The sequence below is a fragment of the Pseudochaenichthys georgianus genome, chromosome 14 (genome assembly GCF_902827115.2).
Source record: "Pseudochaenichthys georgianus chromosome 14, fPseGeo1.2, whole genome shotgun sequence".
NCBI lineage: Eukaryota > Metazoa > Chordata > Actinopteri > Perciformes > Channichthyidae > Pseudochaenichthys > Pseudochaenichthys georgianus.
The window spans coordinates 19,518,651-19,541,163 of record NC_047516.1 but is presented as its reverse complement, the minus strand read 5'-3'; the positions used below and the strand labels follow the sequence as shown (position 1 = coordinate 19,541,163).

The 22,513-nt window shown below is 40.1% G+C and overlaps 2 protein-coding genes across 2 annotated transcripts; one reads left to right on the top strand and one right to left on the bottom strand.

The window, feature by feature from the left end:
* Positions 1-29: 29 nt before the first annotated feature.
* On the bottom strand, positions 30-18,950 carry arhgap42a (Rho GTPase activating protein 42a). Its single transcript, XM_034099738.1, has 24 exons — positions 18,357-18,950; positions 15,120-15,215; positions 14,949-15,010; positions 12,390-12,461; positions 9,549-9,650; positions 9,340-9,450; positions 8,659-8,763; positions 7,951-8,080; positions 7,704-7,804; positions 6,943-7,052; positions 6,764-6,842; positions 6,624-6,663; positions 6,457-6,519; positions 6,285-6,359; positions 6,091-6,175; positions 5,958-6,016; positions 5,150-5,255; positions 4,525-4,684; positions 4,289-4,439; positions 2,647-3,345; positions 2,125-2,281; positions 1,569-1,637; positions 1,303-1,382; positions 30-635 (listed from the first exon to the last, which is right to left on the bottom strand). The coding sequence occupies exons 1-24, from the start codon at positions 18,508-18,510 to the stop codon at positions 547-549; spliced, it is 2,955 nt and encodes a 984-aa protein (XP_033955629.1). The 5' UTR covers positions 18,511-18,950; the 3' UTR covers positions 30-546.
* Positions 15,193-22,463, top strand: LOC117458610 (uncharacterized). The gene is made up of 5 exons (XM_071205390.1): positions 15,193-15,248; positions 20,228-20,396; positions 20,920-21,015; positions 21,677-21,950; positions 22,030-22,463. The coding sequence occupies exons 2-5, from the start codon at positions 20,300-20,302 to the stop codon at positions 22,124-22,126; spliced, it is 564 nt and encodes a 187-aa protein (XP_071061491.1). The 5' UTR covers positions 15,193-15,248; positions 20,228-20,299; the 3' UTR covers positions 22,127-22,463.
* Positions 22,464-22,513: the final 50 nt, after the last annotated feature.

The window sequence follows — 22,513 nt, the reverse complement described above, 5'->3', positions numbered from 1 at the left end:
AGAAAATACTTAAATAAAAAAAATGCCCGTTTGTTTTTGTAGATTACGTTTATTATTATTAAGTGTGAAACCTTACACACAGTATAAGAAATGTGTCAGGATTCAGTCGTAAACCGATTCACACGGTTTCAGGCACAAAGGTAAAAAACAGTTTTGATATTAGTATGATAATTTATACATAAATCACATTAATTGATAAAAAAAAACACATGTTTCCACGTACATTACAGACACATTTCATGTCTGCATAGTGTAGAACACAACATAAAAGAGGAGCTGATCACGTTGATTAAGTGACACCGTCATGAAGGAGTGGAGCAAAAGTCAAGATGTTAACATCTATTGTATTATAAGCTGGTTAATATCACCTAGCATGGTCAGATATACATTCAGTACATACATCGTTAGTATCGAGCCACAGTTGTTCAGTAACAGTCACATGATGAATATATTATATCTTGGATCTGCAGCACAGATTATTACTGGACGCACTGGAGATCCCTAAAGTCTAAGTTAGATATTTGTGTTGTTTGGCTACCGGGTCTGTCACATGTATGTGATGTAGTTTTCAGGTATGAGGCCTGTTCTGCCATTGTACGTCGCCTGAAGCCAACCTGGCTCCACAGAGGCGTACACTGCAACACAAACAAGACAAAGACCTTCATTTATAAAACCGTTTTCATTCACACACACTCATGTAATCTAAATCCAAACAGGACTACTCCACAAATGATACACTTTGGGGGCAATTGAGTTTACCTCTGATTATGTTAGATAGTGCAGGATTTCAGAATGCTTGAACAAAACGATTGACCTGTGCCCCTTGAAACCCTCGCAAACGTAAGACGCCTCGTACTTATATGAACAGAGGCACCTACCTTTCCTCACAGGATAATAATAAAAGACATTTAACAAAGTATGAAATCCTTTCTGAATCCAATCACTATCTGTTCCGCTCAAATGTAAAAACTATCACTTCGCTAAGCATGTTTAATATAGACTTTCTTCATATTTGTCCCATTCTGTCTTTCTTGTCTTTTTCGTGTACATAACATGTTACTGAATATGTCATACAATGGTATACCCATTTAAAATTACATTAAACAAAGACAAAAAAGGATAGCACAGGTTTTCCCCGACTCTTGGAACATTGATATAAAAACAGCCCTATATTATTCAGACCCACACACATTTGTATTCAATTCTATTACAGATCAAAATCTATTACATGGATTAGTTTCATCAGTTTTTAAACATTGAAAATATTTCCCAGTGAATTGAAAACATGATGTAAAATCTTACCATTTGAGAACAGCGCCCCCTGTGGAAAACTGAGCTCATGGCTGTGCTCCGCCTCACACGAGTAAAGAGCTTTTGCATCCCTAGAAGAAAACATGTATTCAATAAAAAGAGATATCTAAGAACTGTGCTACAGATGATTATATTCAACTATATGTGATTCTTGTGTAGATTTCAGACTTGAATGACTTGATATGAGGAAGTGACTGACAAGTGACCACTTCTAGACTTACAAAGTTGTTCAATAAACAAGCTGGAAATGAACTTACCTTCCTGAACAAATGTCTAACGCTGAGGAGAATACTGAACTCTCACGCTGTGGTAGTCTGCCTGGTATTCTGCAAAACACAAACAAGAAATTATGTCGGAGATCTTTCCCAGATGTTCCTGTGAGAGCATGACAGTTTTGAAAACCCAGTCTCAGTAAATACATGAAATCCTCAAATCAGGCCAATGAGGTCAGAAATCACAAATCCCAGAGTTGTAGTATCTCTTTAATGTAAAGCCAACCAGTGATCTACAGGGATAACTGATAAGAAAACATTCTCATGTCAATTGACATATTTTTTAAAAAGGGTTTTGACATTTTAAAACTTGACCTTTCCTTACAGTGCAACTCGTTATCAAAATATTTTAAATGCCATCTGTTCTGCATCACTCCATCTTTATACCACAAGGTTTCAGCAAACTGAACCACTTTGTTTCTCCTGGGCTAAACCACCCATTGATCTTAATGTCTTCGTCTTTTCTGACAGAACAGGTCAAAGGATGAAAGTGCTGTGCAGCATGAGAGCACTTTATAATCTGATATTTACAGACACTCACAGTGATCCAGGCCTCTGGTAGCCGTTGCTGGAGGCAGAGCCTGCAGGGTGTTTCAGATCGGAGCCCCAGCGGGTGTGTGCAGGTTTACGTTTGTGTGGTGCCTCTTGTGGGTCCGAGGACATGAGACTCTGTACAGATCCGTGACAACTTCTGTAATCTGCGATAGTAACACAAGAAATTAGAACCAAACAAAAACAGGTGGAAGTAAATGGACTGTACTTATATAACACTTTATCCAGTCTTTAAGACGCCTCAAAGCACTTTACATACTACATGTCATTCACCCATTCATACAGAGCAGTGTACCTTACTCTAGGACCTAACATTCACACACATTCACACACCGTTGGCCATCGGGAGCAACTCAGGGTTAAGTATCTTGCCCAAGGACACATCGAACCCACAACCTTCTGGTTGAAAGGCAACCGCACTCCCTCGCAGCCACAGTCGCCCTGCGAAGTGGAAGGTCCTTTAACATTGTTCTCACTGTCATCACTCTTAAATATGTAGAGATATACGCACCCTCTGAGATGTGTAGGGAGGTGAGAGAGGAAGATGTGGAGAGCTGGTAGGGGAATAAAGACGAGGACGACGAAGAGGAGGAGGAGGCAGTCCTGTAAGGTTTTCTGAGCTGCCGAGGTGAAGACGTAGAGTCCGTCACTTTGGTTTCTTTGAGGGTGGAGGTGTTGCTGGATGCATTTCGTTGATCCACTGAAAGAGTGCTCTTCAGAGAGGAGACAGACGACCCTCTCTGAATGGGTCGACCCCTGCTGGGGGTGTGCTCCACTAAAGAGTCCTGGATGGAGGCAGTGGACGAGGAGGCTAAGGAAGGAGATCTAGACTCTTTGAGGGATGATAAGGAGGCAGTAGAGTTTCCTTTATCAGACAGACTCGTCTCTTTGGAGATTAAAGAGGATGTGGAGGACACAGAGGAAGTCGGATTGAGCTTGGAGGAAGTCCGGGAAGAGGAAGGCGTGAGGGGAGGGGAGGCTGCGCTGTCCGGCGGTTGTTTCTGATCATTCTCGCTTGAGGAGTTGTGGGACGGGGAGCAGGAGGACGTGGCAGGAGGAGACACCGGAGCTGTGGAGGACGAGCCGGACTCAGCAGCCGGAGAGGACAGAGGAGAGGTCTGAGACAAGCCGTTCTTCTCAGAGGAGTGAGAGGACAGAGACTCCTGGCTGCCCATCGGGGTCGTGCTGGGGCTGCTGCTGAAGGTGTCACCTGGAGGGAGAAATAAATACACGTCAGCAGATGAAGAGACACGATGACAACTTCAAGGTTAGTCCATCCCGCGTGTCGGTGTTATTAAAGAAAATAAACACTTAATATGTCGCTAAAAAACCAAGACGAGACGGCTCTGTCCTCCTTAAACACAAACTGTGACGGACAATATTGTTCAGGGAGAAAAAAGAGACTCCAATGTAGTTTTAATAATATAAACCTTATCAAAGTCTTCTCTTCATTCTTTATATCTTATCCTTGATAAAAAAAAAAAAACAGGATGTATAAAGGAGAGTTTTTATCTTCGATTGCAGCCATACTGAATACCTGAATGAAACCATCTGATGGGAATTTATTCTTTAGTGGAAGAGCATTTTCACAAATGCTCGGAAACTGCTGGATTTATTCTATTTCAGTCAGACAACTCACGTGTTTCTTAATATGTTTATTAGAAGCAGCATATAGTTTGAGTTTGGCGTCTAGGCTCGGGCATCATCACTCCACAGATTTACAAAGAACATTGAGTGATAACTATCCCCCGAGCCTACGGGTGGAAGCTGGGGTGGAGGTGGGGCAGGCGAGCAGCAGCAACATGAAACACAGCAGCAGGAACATGAACGCAGCAATAGCAAGTGGACACAGCAGCAGCAGCATAGCGAGGCAGGAAGACCTGGCAGCGTAAGAAGAGCGGCATGTTTAGGAGAATGTGTTTGGTTGGTTGTAAGAGGGACGAGGTGCGTCACTTGTTAATGTATCATTGGTGCTCGAGTTGACTGCCTGAACTAGCTCGCAGGCTTCACCCCATTAATGGGTCGTATTTCATAAGCACATATCACATATCTGAAGGGTCATTTACAGCTATAATTGATCAATACATGTTGTGTAGTAAACATGTATTAATAAGTGACAAGAAAAGGGAGCTGTTAGCTGCAGAGAGACTCACTGTCGTTGTCTGCCAAGCAGAGAGCTGGAGGGTAGAGACGGGCCTTCCTCTTCCCCGACGACATACAGATCACCTTGCTCCTGCGAGGAGTCGACCGAGAGGAGGAAGCCGGAGGTAACGGCAACGACAGATCCGGGGCCTCGCCAAAAATCTGGCAAGAACATACATGTCTGTTCAGTGTGTTTCTGTGTATGTAATGGGTGTTTGTTTGCATGTGTGTGTATTTGTCAGCTTACCTTGTTGTGGTTTTCAATGATAATCTCCACCACAATGTTCTGAAACTTGATGTTCATCATGGCGGCCACCGTCTCCTCCTGGGACCTCAGCAACGTCGGGCCGAAGATCATTCCCAGGTTGGACACAGTCATCAGGTTCTGGTCACTGTGAGAGGACACCCTGTACACACACACGCACACAAACACACACACACACACACACACACACACACACACACACACACACACACACACACACACACACACACACACACACACACACACACACACACACACACACACACACACACACACACACACACACACACACACACACATATATATTAAAGTGTTGCATACAATTTGAATCTCTACTCGAGGCAGCTAAAGCAGATAAACCTCTCATTATTTTGTGAAATAATTATTTCCTGTTGCCTTCCTTGCAGACAAATTGATGTCTTTGAAGAAACCAACATGTTTTTATGTTGTGAGGATGATTTTAATGTCTAACAGAATATTGGAATAGAACAAAATAATTGAGTATTTGCATGAAAGTATAAAAAGATGACTGGAGAAAGCCATTTCAGAGCCAAAGGGATCAAGGTATTGAACAATGTGAGCACAGCGTGTGTTAATCTGTACGTACTTGAGGAGGTGGTTGGTTAAGATCTTCAACATTGCTCTGTTCTTTTCTGGAAGTTTGTGCACCAGAGCATGAATGGCTCTCACTCTGTACTTATGGTCATCGTACTCTGTGAAACGGTAAAGAGGCAGAGCAGAGGGAGGGATGCCATTCAGCGGAGAGAGGGCAACATATTGTGCTTTTTTACGATAACATGAAATGCATGAGGGAATTAATTTGATCAAAACACGGTGGAAATAACCACAAATAGATTCCATCATACGTCTGTGTTACTACGTCGTCTGCGTTACTACGTCGTCTGCGTTACTACGTCGTCTGCGTTACTACGTCGTCTGCGTTACTACGTCGTCTGCGTTGTCTGCGTTACTACGTCGTCTGCGTTACTACGTCGTCTGCGTTACTACGTCTGCGTTACTACGTCTGCGTTACTACGTCTCCGCTACTACGTCTGCGCTACTACGTCTGCGCTACTACGTCTGCCCTACTACGTCTGCGCTACTACATCTGCGCTACTACGTCTGCGCTACTACGTCTGCGCTACTACGTCTGCGCTACTACGTCTGCGTTACTACGTCTGCGTTACTACGTCTGCATTACTACGTCTGCATTACTACGTCTGCATTACTACGTCGTCTGCGTTACTACGTCGTCTGCGTTACTACGTCTGCGTTACTACGTCTGCGTTACTACGTCTGCGTTACTACGTCTATGTTACTACGTCTATGTTACTACGTGGTCTGTGTTACGTGGTCTGTGTTACGTGGTCTGTGTTACTACGTCTGTGTCACTTAGAGGCAGTAAGGGATCTTACTTGCAGCCTTGATGAATTCTTTATGCAGTCTGTAGGTCAGTACCGGTTCTGCCAGACACCTGCACGCACATTACAAATCATTGATTCATATTTCAAGAGAAGTGTTATTAATTAACTTTTGACTGTATGTTACCTGAAATAATTCTTCAGGCCACTAGTGATGGTCTTGTTGTCCCAGGCCTCTGCATCCAGCTGCACCTCAGAGGGAGCTGAAGATGCTAGAAAGCAGATTATACAAGATTCAGCAGTTTTTTATAAATATAACTGCTATTTATTGTGCTTGAATAAATCAATAACAAAACATAAAAATCACACACACACTCTTACCAAACACGCTCGTCATCAACCGCTGCACTTTGGAGTTGACTCCTCCAGTCCTGTACAATCCCAGGGTGGTAAGGCCTGCAAACACACACAAAAACACATGTTTTAACATAAAACAACACGGCATATAATAAATACTCAGTCGAATAATGTTGTCCTTAAGAAGGAGGAATACCTCTTGCTTCAATCAGCTCTATACACTTCTTGACAAAGTTGAAGCCTGGCCCGTTAAGAAATGCTGTAAAAAAAAAAATCGAACATAAAAATGTACTTAAAGACATTCATATCAATAAATATGATTTTCTGAAATCAATCAGGAACAGCATTAATCAGGATACTTACTCTCCTCCTTTTTACTGAGCAATGAAGGCAGAGTGTAAATCTGAAATAAGCGAAAACATGTTTAGGTATGTGTTAGCGAGACATTTCAAACAATCATGTTTTTGTATTGTTGACATTTATTTAATGCTTGATATGCATACTGGTTCTTTTCCGTCCATTGCCTCCATCCACAGCCGCCTGTTGGCCTCACAAAGCGCCTGCAAGGTGATGACGCCATGCCTGCCGAGGAAAGGATTTTTAAATGGGGGCACACTCCAACAGCAGCCATATCTCAGTTTAGCATCTGTGTATACGGACACTCATTCTATTCCCTACTCACCTCTCCGCCACCTCGATGTCGAAGCAGAAGCGTTTGTCGATTGATTCTGTCTTCCTTCTGACACACGAGCGCAGCTTGAACATCTCAGGTGTACCGTTCACCACGCCGTTCTGTTAACAGAGACATGTGTTGTGGTATATCTGTCATGGACTCTCACAAAAAAATGATATTGAAGCAACAAATGTGCATTAACAGCTACTTTACATGATACTGACGTTTGTAGAGACTGTTTCTCTTTCTTGCTAGTGCATTCTAGTGCTTGTGTGAAGATGTGAAACAGTTTAAATTATTATTTTTAAATGATTTGCATACTTAAGGCCTTTTATTTTTAGAAAGGCATTTTAAGTGAATGAGCTCAAATAGGGGTTTCCACTGTGGGCTTCCCCTCAGACAAATCTTGGAAAAATGTGCCCCCTCAGTTTATTTGTTTTGTTTCACTCGATTCTTGGATGTCTTTGGGATTATGATTATGTTGTTTGATTACATAAACATGCAACAATTCAGCCAAGATAGTCTAATATTGCTGTTTAACAAACTTAGTAAACCAAGTACATAAAAAAGATTTGTCATAAGGGATGTATTTATTTCTGACTACTGCTGTATCTCGAAACTATCTTATAATACATTCACACATTTAGGCTATCCTATGTGCGTTTGTCACTTTTAACACAATTTGAGCCCCCTGGGGAGGGACCACCTTCCACCTCGTCAACATGCTGAAATATGTAATGTCTTGTGATTTATCTCTGCTAGCAGCTCACCTGTCTGCTGGCTGGTCTGGCCTCTGTGTTGCCCATGGTGAATATCTTGGAGCTTTTTTCATAAGTACAGTAGTATCTGGTCCACACACTGCCCAACGGACCTGTAGTACAGGACACACATTCATGCAGGGTCACATGTATATTGGTTTGTACGTAATAAAGTCTGATTCTGGTATTTGCTTCCCTTCAGAACATTTAAAAGAGATGGACTGAGAGAGAAGAATAAACTAATGTTTGTGTAGCTCACGTTTCTCTTGTATATACAGATATCCCTCCATGGTAAAACAACTGGGGGCTTTGAAGTCTTCTTCTGCAGAGCGGATCCTCTTCATCAGCCTTTCCACCTCAACTCGTGTACTCTCAAAGTTATTACGAGCCTTATCAACATAAAAAAAGAGGCATTAAAAAGGAGGCTTGCATACATATTTATTTGATGCATACAGAATCTTACTTCAAGTCTTTATACAGGTAGTTCCTTTGTCTATCCAAGAAGTACATTTAGTTTTTAACTGATGCAAACCTTGACGCTGCAACAGTGGTGTAAATATTTTTATTTTATGAGATAACACTGCATTTTACATGAACGAGAAAATGAAATGAAACATACAGTAGATTAAATACATTTTAGCAGTCTGACATGATTAATTTAGGACGGCCTAATACATTTTTGCCCCTTTAAACTCTAACCCTTATCAGGTAAATTGGTCAAAGAAAGATTTAACTGCAAAGGAGGTCATATGCACTACAGCAGGCCTAGTAGAAACTGTGGTTGAAAGAAATTCACATCTTATGTTTGTATCCTAGGTTTTGACATGCCAGGAGTATCAGTTGTGTGAGGTTTCCACTTTAAGAAAGGTGACACAAGTTGCATCCAAAATTGACTTTCAAATACTTTTTCTTAATGGCAGGTAGACCAGATTAAACAAATGATATCAGGTCCACATTTTACACTTACATTCTGCAGGTTGAACTGCAGTTCTTGCTTGTAGGGTTCAAATTCACTGGCCAGCTCGTAGCCCTCATGGTAGAACGTAAACAAACCCTGCAGGAAGGCTAATAGCTGAAGATCAGAGGGAGAAATACAGAGAAGAAATGTTAGCTGGGGGCTCTGGAGTGCAGAGTATAATGAGAGGATTAGAAAAGAGGGATCGTCTGTCATCTGCTCAATTTATCAACATGGCCTATGTAAGAGAAAACAGCCCCAAACTAAATGTTGTTTGGGTTTCTGTCCATATTTACAACAAAGATTTTCCACTCTATCAGGCGGTACAGATCTCCATGCAGGAAGTGCTTCCACAGCAACAGGAAGTGGGCTTCACTGATATCAATCATTAAAACCATTTTATCATCGTCCGAACAGTGTGTGTTGTGTGTGTTTTTCAGAAACTGGACTGGCTGTCTTTCCATGATAAGTTATGTTAGCACACACACAACCATTACGGGCTTAGCTGCAATTATGACCTAATGTTGATGCTTACATTGTTTACAAGCAGCACAAAAAACACAGTCATATTTTCCTGAGATGAAACATTGTGTGTGGCTTTGATTTCTCTCTTTTGGTCATAGCTGTAAAGTCTGTCAAATAGTGATAAAGTTGCATAACAAACATGATCATGATGTATGTTTGTGAACTCACCGGCTCCACAAACTCAAACTTCTTTCTCTCCTGCACTTCTTGGATCTTGAAGACATACTGCAGAGAGGCATCATAAAAAACCTGCCTGTCTTTACTCATCTGTGAATCAGCCTGAAACAAAAACAGAAACGACGGTCATAAAGTCACTTTTGTTACTTAACACACGTGGGAGGAACTTGGTGCATGCTTTTAGGAGTCTAACGCTTTACCTCGGTTAGCTGTGATTCCTTCTTTTTGGACGACAGGCTGAGGTGTTTCTCCAGAACAGAGTAGTACCTTTCTGTCTCCTTGTCAAACTGCTTCTTTCCCTCCTGAGAAAGACAGGGACGTAGAGAGGATATGAGCAATACATAAAAGCAATCTGTAAAGGATAACATCTGCTAACAAAACTCTTTGTGTTCCGTTTTTTTAATACTTAAAACCGAGAGAAATAACAGCTGAATATATCTCCCTTTCCGCAGTCCTATACGTCTCATTCACTGGGGCTAAAATCATTGCAATACCAGTGCAAACACAATATCAAAGTTAAGATACCTATGTCATAATGATGCTTTACTATCGTTTACTTCAAGAAATTTAAACGTATTTTGCTTATAAACATCTTTAAATGAAAAGTATAAATTTTTTGGGGAAAACAAGAATTTGTACAAGAACTATAATTAAGTTAAATTCAATAAATGAAAGGTTTCTGATGATGTTAGTGTTCCCCAAAAACCTCTGTACTGTCATTGAGCCACTTGTTAGTAACCGCCTTTTTTAAAAGCACATAAAGCTTAAAAACTCTCAAGCGAGATATTTATAATCCCGTTTTATGTTGTAGGATAAAATATGAAAATCTTATGCATGCATGTGTTAATTACAGACCTTATTACAGGCTTCTAACCAAAACCCCATCGACTTTGAGAGGACGGGAGCAACTCATGCTAAGTCATTTTGTGGTTTTAGTACTTATTCCTTTAGCACTCTAATAGGACTTCAAATATCTGTAGAACATTTCATTGAAATCCATCCAATAATTGTGAGAATATTTCACTTTGAAAATAAGTGGTATTTGACCGTAATAATGTACGGTCAAAGGTCAAGGGGTCACCAAAGTAGGGCTGTGCGATTATGGAAAAAATCTTAATCACGATTATTTGGGTCAATAATTGATATCACGATTATTTTGACGATTATTCATTGACCATTTATTGAACTTTAAAACAAATAATATTTTACCAATAAACAAGATCAATAAATATGTTGGAGCGCACTTCCAAAACCATACTAAACATATATTGATATGATACATTTAAAAAAATTAGACCAAAATAAATTAAATCAAATATGATGCAGTGCACTGTCACAACCTACTGAAAACTCCTTAACATATAGCCAACATTTTGGTAAAACATATTCAACATATTCCACTCAGTTAAACGTTGAAGGCTGGCCCACCGTCATGGTCCAGAAGCAACAGGAAATAAATGTTAAACTACAATTTAAGACCAAATAAAAATGTTTTGGCCACCATGGTCACACCATGCTGGTAGGGCTGCTCATGTCATCTCTTAAAGATTTTTTGCAAGAAACACCAGCCTGTTTACATGGTCTGGTTTCAGAGATGAGTGCAGGCAGGTGACGATATTGCCACCTGTACTGAAGACCCTCTCTGAAGAGGAACTTGTGGCAGTGCTGCCACATATGACACAGGAAAAAAAGAAAAGACTCTGAACCCTTTCTTTGCCATTATATAAAAATAGTGTTGCTACAAAAGTATAAATTAGGCTTACTAATAAGACAACTCAGATCTGAAGCTACACAGGAATCTGCTGCCAAAGTGCAATAAAAAACCCTTTTTTGTTGCATTTTTATTAGAGTATACAAAGAAATGCCTTTAAAATAGGATGCAAGCAACACTAGTTTCTTAACCTGAATTGATAAATAGACTATAATCAATTTAAACAGAACAGATCTTAATGTTTGCATTCTTATACCATTTTGTACAATAATTATCATGAATAAGTTCAAACAAACTAAAACTTACAGCTGATTAATAACGGTATCTAAATTGAGCTTTTATTATATCAAAAACCTGTTGAAATTGGTATGGTACGACCAACCAACAGACAGACCAGCATTGCCCTCCTACAAATGCTCCAAATGAGTGAGGCCACAGTGAAGTTGCTACAGAGGGACCATTTGTAATCTCAATGAGCAGGCCCTGCCAAAATATTTAGGGACAACAGCTACTTCCCAACAGCTGCATCTCCAAACTCCACATGTCTAACCCACTCTGTCTTGCTGCACAACATCGGTGTGTGGACGCTCACACACTCCTGCCACATTCTGAGGAGCTGTATGATTCAATGGGGAGAAATGATTTCACTTTCAGGGCTAATAGTTTCTATTTTCTGTCCACTGCATGCCCATGCTATCTTTATATTTTGTCTGAGAGCGAGCGAAAGGGAAACAAAGTTCAGACAAAGTGAATTAAACACTTGAGACAGCTGCTGAAACCAGACACTGGACTCGCTTCGTGTTTACACTGCCTCTCTGAGTTCAACTATCTCTCTCTCTGTGACGCGCACCCTGTCTTTCCGCCCAGCATTCGTTCCCATGACCTCGTTTCTGACACTGGACTGTGATCTGTCGTTTATCTGAACAAATTGGATTCCTTGACCACTGACTAAGGAACTGACTGAGACCAGAGCAGGAGGATGTGTCCGATCACCACCCGCAGTGTTGGATAACTAACACTTAGCACGCCTCATGAACTGAACCTTCACATATTAGCCTTGTAAAAACGTCAGTAGAGCCTGTGGGAAGTTTTTTTAAATCTCCGGTTTAGTAAAGCTGAAGTTTACCGGTACAATAACTTAATAATCTACTATTTTTTCAGTTTTTCAGTTTGATTGTGTTACACTGTTGGTGGAGCCTGTGACCTAAGATTTTCATCGTCATAACTACACTGTAGCTATGTATGTATGACTAATAAAAGCCTTGAACCTCAGTTGTGGCCCGAATTGTAATCTGTTGTTACCCTTTGGTTCTAATATCTCAAATTGTACCTTAACAGCTCCAATCTGCTCCTTGCGAAACCTCTCGAGCGGTGAGATCAACACGTCATCGGCATTCTGGATCTGAGGGAAGGAAAACAGCTCAGTGTGTCATATTGGATAAGCGCTGCAGTGGGAACCTATTTTCTGTTTATTAGCACTTTACACAAACTACAGCTGGGGCCGATGGGGAAATCCTTAATGAAGCAAATATTTACTAAAATGTAATATAGACTAAACAAATTTTTATCTGATGATGGTGCAAGAGGAACATTCAGGATCATTTCATTTTTAATATATGGGGCGAAGCCTGCGAGCTATTTCAGGCAGTCAACTCGAGCACTTATGCTGCATTCATACATAACGCCCCCTTGCCACTCTACAACCAACCAAACAGAGTCTCCTTAATATGCCGCTCTATTTAACCTGCCGGATCTCTCTCCATGCATTGCTTGCTGCTGCTATTGCTGCAGCTACCTCTACGTCGCTGCTGCTTGCCTGCCCCACCACCACCCCAGCTTCCACCCCAGCTTCCACCTGTAGGCTCGGGGGTTAGTTATTTAATCCTCACTCATCGTGCTATGTATATCTATGGAGTGATGATGCCCGAGCCTAGTCGCCAAACTCAACTATATGCTGCTTCTAATAAACAAGTTAAAGGAACACGTGAGTTGTCTGACTGAAATGTTTACATTAAAATGTCTGAGTTGCAACTTATTGTCTTTTTTAATCTATACACAGAACACCTATCGCACTTCTGTCTGCCCTGCAAGAAGGATCCCTCCACTGTTACTCTCCTTGGGGTTTATTCTATATTTTCTCCCTTCATTGTTGGGTGTCTCTGGGGTGTGTTTCCTTGTCCCGCTGCAAAGGACAGAGTGTGTGATATTTAAACCCCCGGAGACAAATGTGAGGCTGTATACAAATTTGATTGATTGATTGAACACATATCGGGGCATGAGGAATGAATGTCAACTAACTAGAAAAAAACTCAAAATCTAAAACAGTCATTATACAACAGTGTTACCATGTTTGTCCGCTGCACAGTACAGTATGGGAAACTTGTGGTTGATGTTGAGACTTAAGTCAAGCAGCAAGGAAGGCTACTGAGCGGTTAGCAGAGCTCTGGTGTTTATACAAGGTCTCTGCCCTCTTTAGTCACAAGTCTAAATCATTCGGTCTCTGTCATTTCTTGCTTTGTTCTGTCTAGTTGGTTTAAGAATCAGACTGTAAAAAGATTTGAAACCCCCGGCATAATGACTTTCACTTCAGTTTAGAAACACGCGAGTAACCAAAGAAAGGCTTCCTTTCTTTGTATGTTTTCATCACGTTACAATATGCAGGATGAAACTGAACACTGAGAGACTGAAGGCCATCGTCAAATAGTAATTATAGTCGTTTCAGGTTGAACAGGCAGGTATTTCAGAGAAACCAATTCGCTGGGATTGATTACAATAATGATGGTATTAGTAAAGGTTAAGAGCTATCTGCAGCGATGCAGTGGAGGAGCATACAACTCAAACACACACAAAGGAGGAAAGAAAGAAAGGGAGAAAGAGAGCACACACACACACACACACACACACACACACACACACGCACACACACACACACACACAGCCCTTTTTGGACTTTCCCAGGCCTGTGCTCACAGTCTCACAGGGGAATTGGCAGAATAGGTTCCACATGGTTCCTCTGTAACAAGACCGTGCACACAGCCACACACACTCCCAGGCAGACAGAGGGCTATGCATAAGGTAGCAAGCTTTTGCACATGCGCAGAGGTCTGCCTGCACACAGACTGTGCCAGACTCCAATCACTCCAACTCAAAGCCCTCTGGTTGATGGAGGGCCTGAGACATTTCTCCAAAATTGCCATGGAGCACACACTGCTGCCGGCAGAAATGTTACGAAGAAGTATCATCAGACTTGTGGGAAAACCAAATTAGGACAAGATGCTTGAGGAAGCAAGATTGGTAAATCAGGTAATAGCGACTTTTTTCAAACTGAAATCATGAATGAGTGACACCAATGTGGTTTTAGAAGGGGCTTTTAGTCTAATGGAGCATTCAGAACATGTCTAAATCTTTTTGGAATAACCATTCAAAGTTCTTGGTGGACTTTTTTTTAATTAACATAAATATCTCTTCAAAAAAGTAAATACCCATAAACCTAATTATTAGGAACAAAGCTTTACATTGTTTAGAATACAATGCCACTCATAGAGTTAGTCGACCTATTTACTGTTTACTATTAGCCCATCATTTAAATGTGGCGTCGCTGCAAGGTCACAGCCAAAAGAATGTCCTCTTTTTTTATGTACAGAATAGCCCCGCATTTTGACATTCTCTTTCTAATTTCTATCTCTTTGACATTAAAAAACACACACACACACACACACACACACACACACACACACACACACACACACACACACACACACACACACACACACACACACACACACACACACACACACACACACACACACACACACACACACACACACACACACACACACACACACACACACACACACACACACACACACACACACACACAGTATATTACCAGTCGTTTTCTCTCTTCTTCCATGGTGCTCAAGAGTTGAGAGAACTCCTTTAAGGACTGAGCTGTGAAATATATGTTAATGTTACACCTCAAATATGATCATATTGGATAAATATTTGCATTCTGTACTTTTAGATTATTTTTAGACCACTGCGGACATTTTCATCTTACCTATACTGATCTCATCATCAGTCTCCGCGTCTCCAATACATTCAAACTGGAACTCCTGCAGGGAATGAGAGAACCGTTGAACAGCAAGAGAGAGACCTGGGGAAAACAGAAGGAGGACATTTAAAGCAGGTTTTGTATTATTGCCATAACTTCACTATTTCCATATCATTCAAGAATGCGTCTGGCAGGGGATTTCCATCATTGGTCCAACACAACATAAAGCTCCAACAAGCAGAATCATTCATTCCGTGCTGTAATAAACTGTTAATGTGTTTCCCTATGAGTCAAAACACAAGGTGTCAAAGTCTACAGTGTAAACAACCACACCCTGCTACACACTCCACTTTACAGAATTAGTCTCTGGGAACTGTGTTTACGTGTCCAAACAACATCCCATTAATAGAGTTTAATACCTCCTATTATTCTCTGCGTCGTATGAATATTTGGCAACACAAGTCACTGCATTTTTTCCCTTGCACTGCATGCCAGCTGATGTAAGGAGCTATTTCAATCACAACACTGCATTATAAACCAATAATAAAACCATTAAAATGTCTTTTAGAGTCCGTTTATAGCAGATGACTCCCTAGAGATCAGGAAAAACAACAGTTTTAAAGGCCAATGCATGAAACAGTAAAAAGTGTTATCCTATTTTGAAAACATAAATTAAGATTCCATATTGCTACTTAAAAGCACAACTTGTGGACCAAAGTATTATGAATGTTTTCTGGTGCAGTAAAAGGTCTGTTTGTAGAAGCTGGGGGGAAGCCAGGATGTTATTTGGATTAAAAACAGCTGGGAGACAGACATTTTATATTTGATCAGTAAGTCAAACATTTCAGTTCCACCTGTCAGAGGGTCAAAAGTATTGGGCCCTTTATTATCAATATTTATAATATGTTCAGATGTGTTATGTACAGCAGTCTCCATAATCAAGTGTCCTGTTTTCAATAAGTCATGTAGGACTGTGTTAATGCAGCCGGTTTGTGGTCGGATGCCTACAAAACTTGAATGTGTTTCCTTCATTTTTATGACAGCATTGTTCAGTCTAATTAAAAAACACATTTGCGGTAATAAAAACACTGTGAAGGGAGATGAGCACACTAAAACATTTTATAAAAGGCTTTGTAGTCAGTAAAGGTAATACAAGGTAGCATATCATGAATATCATTGTATTGTGTTCAGTTAGACTTGTTCATGTTAACAATGCAGAGCAGCTACAAAGCGCAGGTGTGTCTGAGCTTAACCTGGAGGTGATCAAAAGAAACCGCTTACAAATGGGACGCGCTTGTTCAAGAAAGAATTCATTAGCTGATGATTAATGGATATGATATGTCACTATCCATTAACGGGTATACAAACAACTGCTGCGTAAATGCCATCTTGCACTCTACGATAGATTTCACATCAACCAAATGTTGGTTTGAATTGTGCATATTTTACCTTTTTTGGTCATAAGCAGTCTGAAAACTTACATTTGGATGGGGCAACTCCTCAAGACGGGGACTGTTAAAGGACACAATTTGGTTGATTGATTAGCCTTTTATAAATGCTGTGCTATGCCTCTCAAATTATAAGTATTAACATTAAACTTATTACATAATTGTATGTATATTTAAGCGTTTTGATGTATTTGTCAGACGATGTAAGCAAACTTAAGAGCTCACTTTGGCCTTTGAGAAATTGTGGCCATTTTTCTCCGTTTACTTAACAAGTCTTGACCCAATTATTATTGAATTACCCACAAAATAGCCAACTTAAGAACTGCTAGTGAAAGTGATTTGCTGGGGAATGGACAGCCTGACCTCTTCTCTATAGCCAGGTTTGCGTCTTGACTCGTTTACTACAGCAAGTCGGTGAACCAAAAGAAATAGATAAGGCAAATGAGTGACACTTATAGCCCTGCTGGTTAGTGTGCTTGGAACATTTACAACAAACCAGTTGACACACAGTATATCTAATGTATATTTTTGGGTGCCCATAAAGCTGCTCAAGTGGCAGAAGACATTGATGCTGAAATCATTAATAGCTATGATGATGGTCAGGCAAATTAAATCATTTATTTTTCATTACACTCATATCTAGGTTCAAACAAACCTCCTCCTCCGAACTGCAAAACATCATATAAAGCCAGACAAAGTCCTGTCAAGGTATGATAAATAAAACCTTTAACCTATTCTTGTATGACGGAGGAAGCAGGCTGTTACTCTTACTCTACACTCTTACTGTCTCATTGTTATTTAAAAGTAGATATCTGTATTGATGTAAAAGCAGGGTTTTACTGTCGTAGTTAGTTGAGGTGGAGCTAATTTAGGAATATTTGGTATTAAATGGTAACTTTTATTAGTGTGTCAGCTGTGCAAAGAAAGTTGTACAATAAGGACATAACGAAGTCAACTATGCCTACAAGTACCTAACTGTAATAGGCTAATTAGCAATGGGTTTAAGTAACTAAGTAGATTTACTCAAGTACTGTACTTAAGTAAAATGTTGAGATGCTTGTACTTAAACTTGAGTATTTCCATTTCATGCTACAATGTACTTCTACTCCAATACTCACATTTATTAAATATCTTTAGTTACTTTATAGATTTGAATTAACGATTTGAAATGTTATCAACACTTAAATCAGTTTCCTGATCTTTAGTTACACCTGGAGTAAATTCACAAGCTACCCTGCAGTATACAAAGTCATTAAAACTAGCCGCACCTTCACCAGCTTTGAGGACACTTTAATGCATCAATAATTATAATCAAAACATATCATATATATTATTCAGAAATGGACCAATCTGCATAATGAGTACTTTTGGTACTGTAGGTATATGTTGATGCTAATACTTGTGTACTTTGACTTGAGTAACATTTTGAATGCAGGACTGTTACTTGTAACAGAGTATTCATATACTCTGGTACTTCTACTTTTACTCAAATAGGCCTACACGATCTGAGTACTTTTTCCACCTCTGCTAACAAGTTACATTCCACCACTGCACGATACAGACACAAACTATATGATATACATACATAACACTGTTACTACCTAACTAACCGTGCTGCTCTCAGTTCCACAATTCAATGGATTCAGTAAATAAAAGGTATACAAAACTAACTACACCGGCTTTGTTTGAGCTGATGGCTTTCCCTGCAGCAGACCGTGCAACTGGTTGAGTAACTTATATGTAACAGACACGCGCTTTCACCCCGAAAATCAGTTATTAAAGATCGACCACTTACTTCTGAGGGCAGACACCAGCATGTTTCCATCTTTGATGAGGTCTTTTATAAACCTGTTGGTCCTCTCCAGCTCTATCTCATGGCACTGCAGCCGCTCTCTGAACTCCGGACTGTCCAGGAAAGAGTCGCTAAACTCCAGCGTTGGCAGACCCATTGATAGACAAATGCACACAGCTAATTATTAAAAGGAACTAATGTTAAACGCGCAAACGCTCTCCCATGTAGAGTTACAAAAGTAAACCGTGTTTTAAGGGGCTTGGAGAAGTTGAATTGATCCGAAGTTTCTTCCAGCTGCTTTTTTCATGCCTTTCTTACTTTTTTCCCTCAGAACTTCCGGACACTAACCGCAGCAGTCTGTGACACTGAGTTCGGCTAAGCTATCCGACGAACTCTACGCTGCAGCTTTTCTCGCATTTTAGAATCAATATGAGAAAATAAAACTTCGAAGGGACTTCTTAAAGATCTCTAGTGGATACAGAAAGCACCACCCCGTCGCCAAAACAAAGCAGAAGAGCTAACAGTTGGATGTATTTGAAGCGGTCTGCAAAAGTCTGTGATACTAACTCCGTCTACTTACGGCTCTAAATGAAGGCTTGTTACTATGGGAACGGGAGACTCCTGCTGGCGTCTGCTGAAATCAGTGCAAAGTCTAATAAACTAATAATAATACAAAAGAAAGATTAATAATGATAATATCTTAATGAATCGATTCCGTGGGTTATACGTTTCTTTTGTTCTACTGAAGTGGCAGAACACTTAACATCTTGTTAAGTGTTTTTTTATTTTGGGATTTAAATGGATACCTAAATGGTGAATAATATATAAGATATGAATCATGCTGTTGTTGTACACAGTAGGATATCATTACAATAATTACTCTCACATAATCATAGCTCCATAAAAATACACTTAGTATCCTGGAAGACAGTGAGTTCAAACTGTGTCTTACCTCCTCCAGTACACAACACACATACAATAGTCCATCCAGTAGGCGGTATTATATATAGAAGAAGTGACTTCCAAGTACCACAGAATACATCTGAATAAATAACATTATTTATGTGCAAGTATACAGTTTCCTACTGAATAATCACAGGCTAAAACAGGCCCTCTAATGAAAGAAATATAGTTGGGGGCCTGCCAGCTGAACACTGAGGCACAGCACATTGCTGAGCGCCGGCCAAATGCTCCAGGGCAACCGCTGAAGAGACCTGTTTTCTTGTTTTGAGTGTCGAAAACATAACTGCGAATGCATTGTTTTATCATCATACTCACTACTGTAAATCTAACTTGAGCTACTGATGCAAGACATGACGTTTAAGACACAAAACATAGCACCCAGTTGAATCGCTCCCTACTTCAAAACTCTCAAAGCAGACCATGTTTAAGCTCTCTGTTGGTGGCGTTGCTGCTTTATTCTCTCAGTTGCTAACTACTGTATCTGTCACTCACTGGAGAAGAATTGAACACCATGACTACTGCAGTAAAACAAGCTTTAAGAAGCTCTTTGTAGCTGTACACATACACACAGGGAGACACGGAGAAACACCACAGAATTATATCACAGCTTGTATTTTTCTACATGTAAGGTAAGAAAGGCATTATATTGGTTGTTATTGATATTTTGAAGGAAACTAGGGATGGGAATATGAAGGACTCTATTGCATTAAGAAACACTCAAGTGGATTATTGTGATTTATATTATTGATATTCTCGTGAATATCCTCACATGACTTGCATAAGTATAATATCAAAATGGAAAAATATTTATCCTAGGATTAAATAAAAATATTCATATCATCAAGTGCCTACTCGTTACAATTATTCCACTTGCACTTCTGACTTCACTCAACTTGTGGTCAATTTCACAGTGGTTGTTGTACCAAACAGCAACAAAGCAGCTGGTAGTGCAAAGAGCGGAACCAGGAGCCAAAACAGACAAGATGTTCATACAAAATGCCAACCTACAAAACGCCCGTCGCCAGCATGACTTCTTTCTGAGGAGTCCACCCTACAGGGGGGAGCCGCCTACAGTGGCAGGTAAAGGTTTTATTTGACCACATATTTCTGTTTTCATGAGACGCTGTTCAAAATATACTAGTTCAGGTTGAATAAGATATGGTGACTGGTGGCCTTAATACAAGAAAAAGAAAGCTGGAAGAAATGTTTGAGAAAATAGAAGATTGTGTAAGTATGTATTCTAAAATCATAATCATAATTGTTGCTATTTATAGTTCTGCTTCAATCTCAGGGCATTTTGTATGAAGCTTGGTTCTTAGGTTATAGTTATTTTTACTGCTTTCAAAGTAAACAGGCCTTAAGGAACCATAGCTGACATCACCATATTTAACAAGGATTGACTGGGCCTTCTCCAACTCAAACACTTAGATAAAAATACCTGATTGGACGGATTTCAGCAAAGTAAAGTTAGTCCAGCGGTGATGTGTTGACTGGAATGACTCCAAGTTGTTAATAATAAAGGAATTTGAAAACAATCCCTAAATGTAACTTGTTTAAGTGTTTATTTATGTCCTCTAGTTATTTCTCTGGATGTCTTTTCCAGGATTTCTTCTCTACCCGGATACTCCCGCTAAGATGGAGACCACATCCCGAGAAGCTTTCCGCTCGAGAGCCATCTCACAACAAGACAGAGGCAAAGGTCTGAAATGTTACCTCTTTTAAATCTTTTCATATATACAGTCATGGTTTTAAGATAAACTGCGAGTGAGTTGAGCAGCCTGTGTGTAGACATACACAGAGTGTTTCAGTGCTGAAATGCCAGTGAGTTGTGTGTGGGTGTTTTTGGCTGCGTGTAGGAATGGGAACATTAGGAATGGGAGCTTTTCAAATCTTTCATTTGAAGGTTAATCAGTCATATAGCTATACTAGTAAAATTCACAAGGTAGTTGTTAATACTTAAAATAAAAATAATAGCCTGAATACACAACTTTCCTAGCAAACTACTGGCTTAATAATGTGTGTGACCTTACGTGTGTGATCAACATCAAAATGGTATGAAGTCATAAGAGAAGACTTTCAGGTGGTACCACTCAATGAAGCTGTGAGAAGATAGTTATCCTTAATAAATTGAAATAATTAAGGACTAGAAATCAAATATAATAAGGATAAGCTTTTAGCCTAACTATAAGCCGTTAATCAGAAGGGGGGAAAAGACTATAAGATTTCAGATATGTCGGCACTGGCAGTAACAATTAAAAGGAGTTTTACCCAAGATTATATATTTTTTATTGACAGAAAAAGGCATATTTCATGACTGTGTATGAAAAGAAACACATACCTATTTAATGATAACCTTTCAGGAAACAACAGCGCCTCCAACACACAGCAGGTGTCCAACCGTTCTCTTCCCACATCCTCGAGACAAGCAGGAAGAGGAAGCAGCCGCAGGGACCGGGAAGCAGGGGAGGACGAGGAAGGCCATAACCCCGACGAGACAGCATGGACAAAGAAACAAGAAACGACATACATGCAGTCTCAGTATCAGAAGGATTTCCCTCCTCCGTCCTCCTGCCACAGGAGGCGAACACCTGCCCTCCCACAGCCAGACAACATCGGCATCAACCCCGCCTTCAGGTGAGTTTGACGACATCACGGCATACTGTAGCTGAGGGAAGAGAGCAGCTCATCACTGTCTGTGTGTTTGGGTTCACAGGATCGACTTCAGCACTGTGCAGAGAGAGGATTACCCTGGTTGGCCCATCATGAACCCCCGGAGGACTGGGAGGTCTCGCCAGGACAATCAAACATGAAAAAATAAAAACAATTCAGTCTAATTCCATCAAATCGATAATGATGTTATAAACCAGTTAGAGAGTTGCCAGTTTTGTTGTATTTTTCGTTATTTATATTTTCATGTTTATACATTATCTTATTAAAACCAATTTGTCTAAATCTAACTCCTCAGTTTAAATATTGGAGTGTATATAAAGTCAGAGGTCCTCACCTTTTCGTAAGCTCAATTACAGAGTTGTGCTTTTATAAAAGCCTAAAGAAAACAAGCAGAATTTAAATTAGTGCGCTTTACGTTAGGTTGAAGCTATGGTTATTGCAACAGCTGGTTCCAACACTATCTGTAAAACATACAAAAACACATGTAATGGCTTCTTTCACTGAACAAAATGATATCCAATTAAACA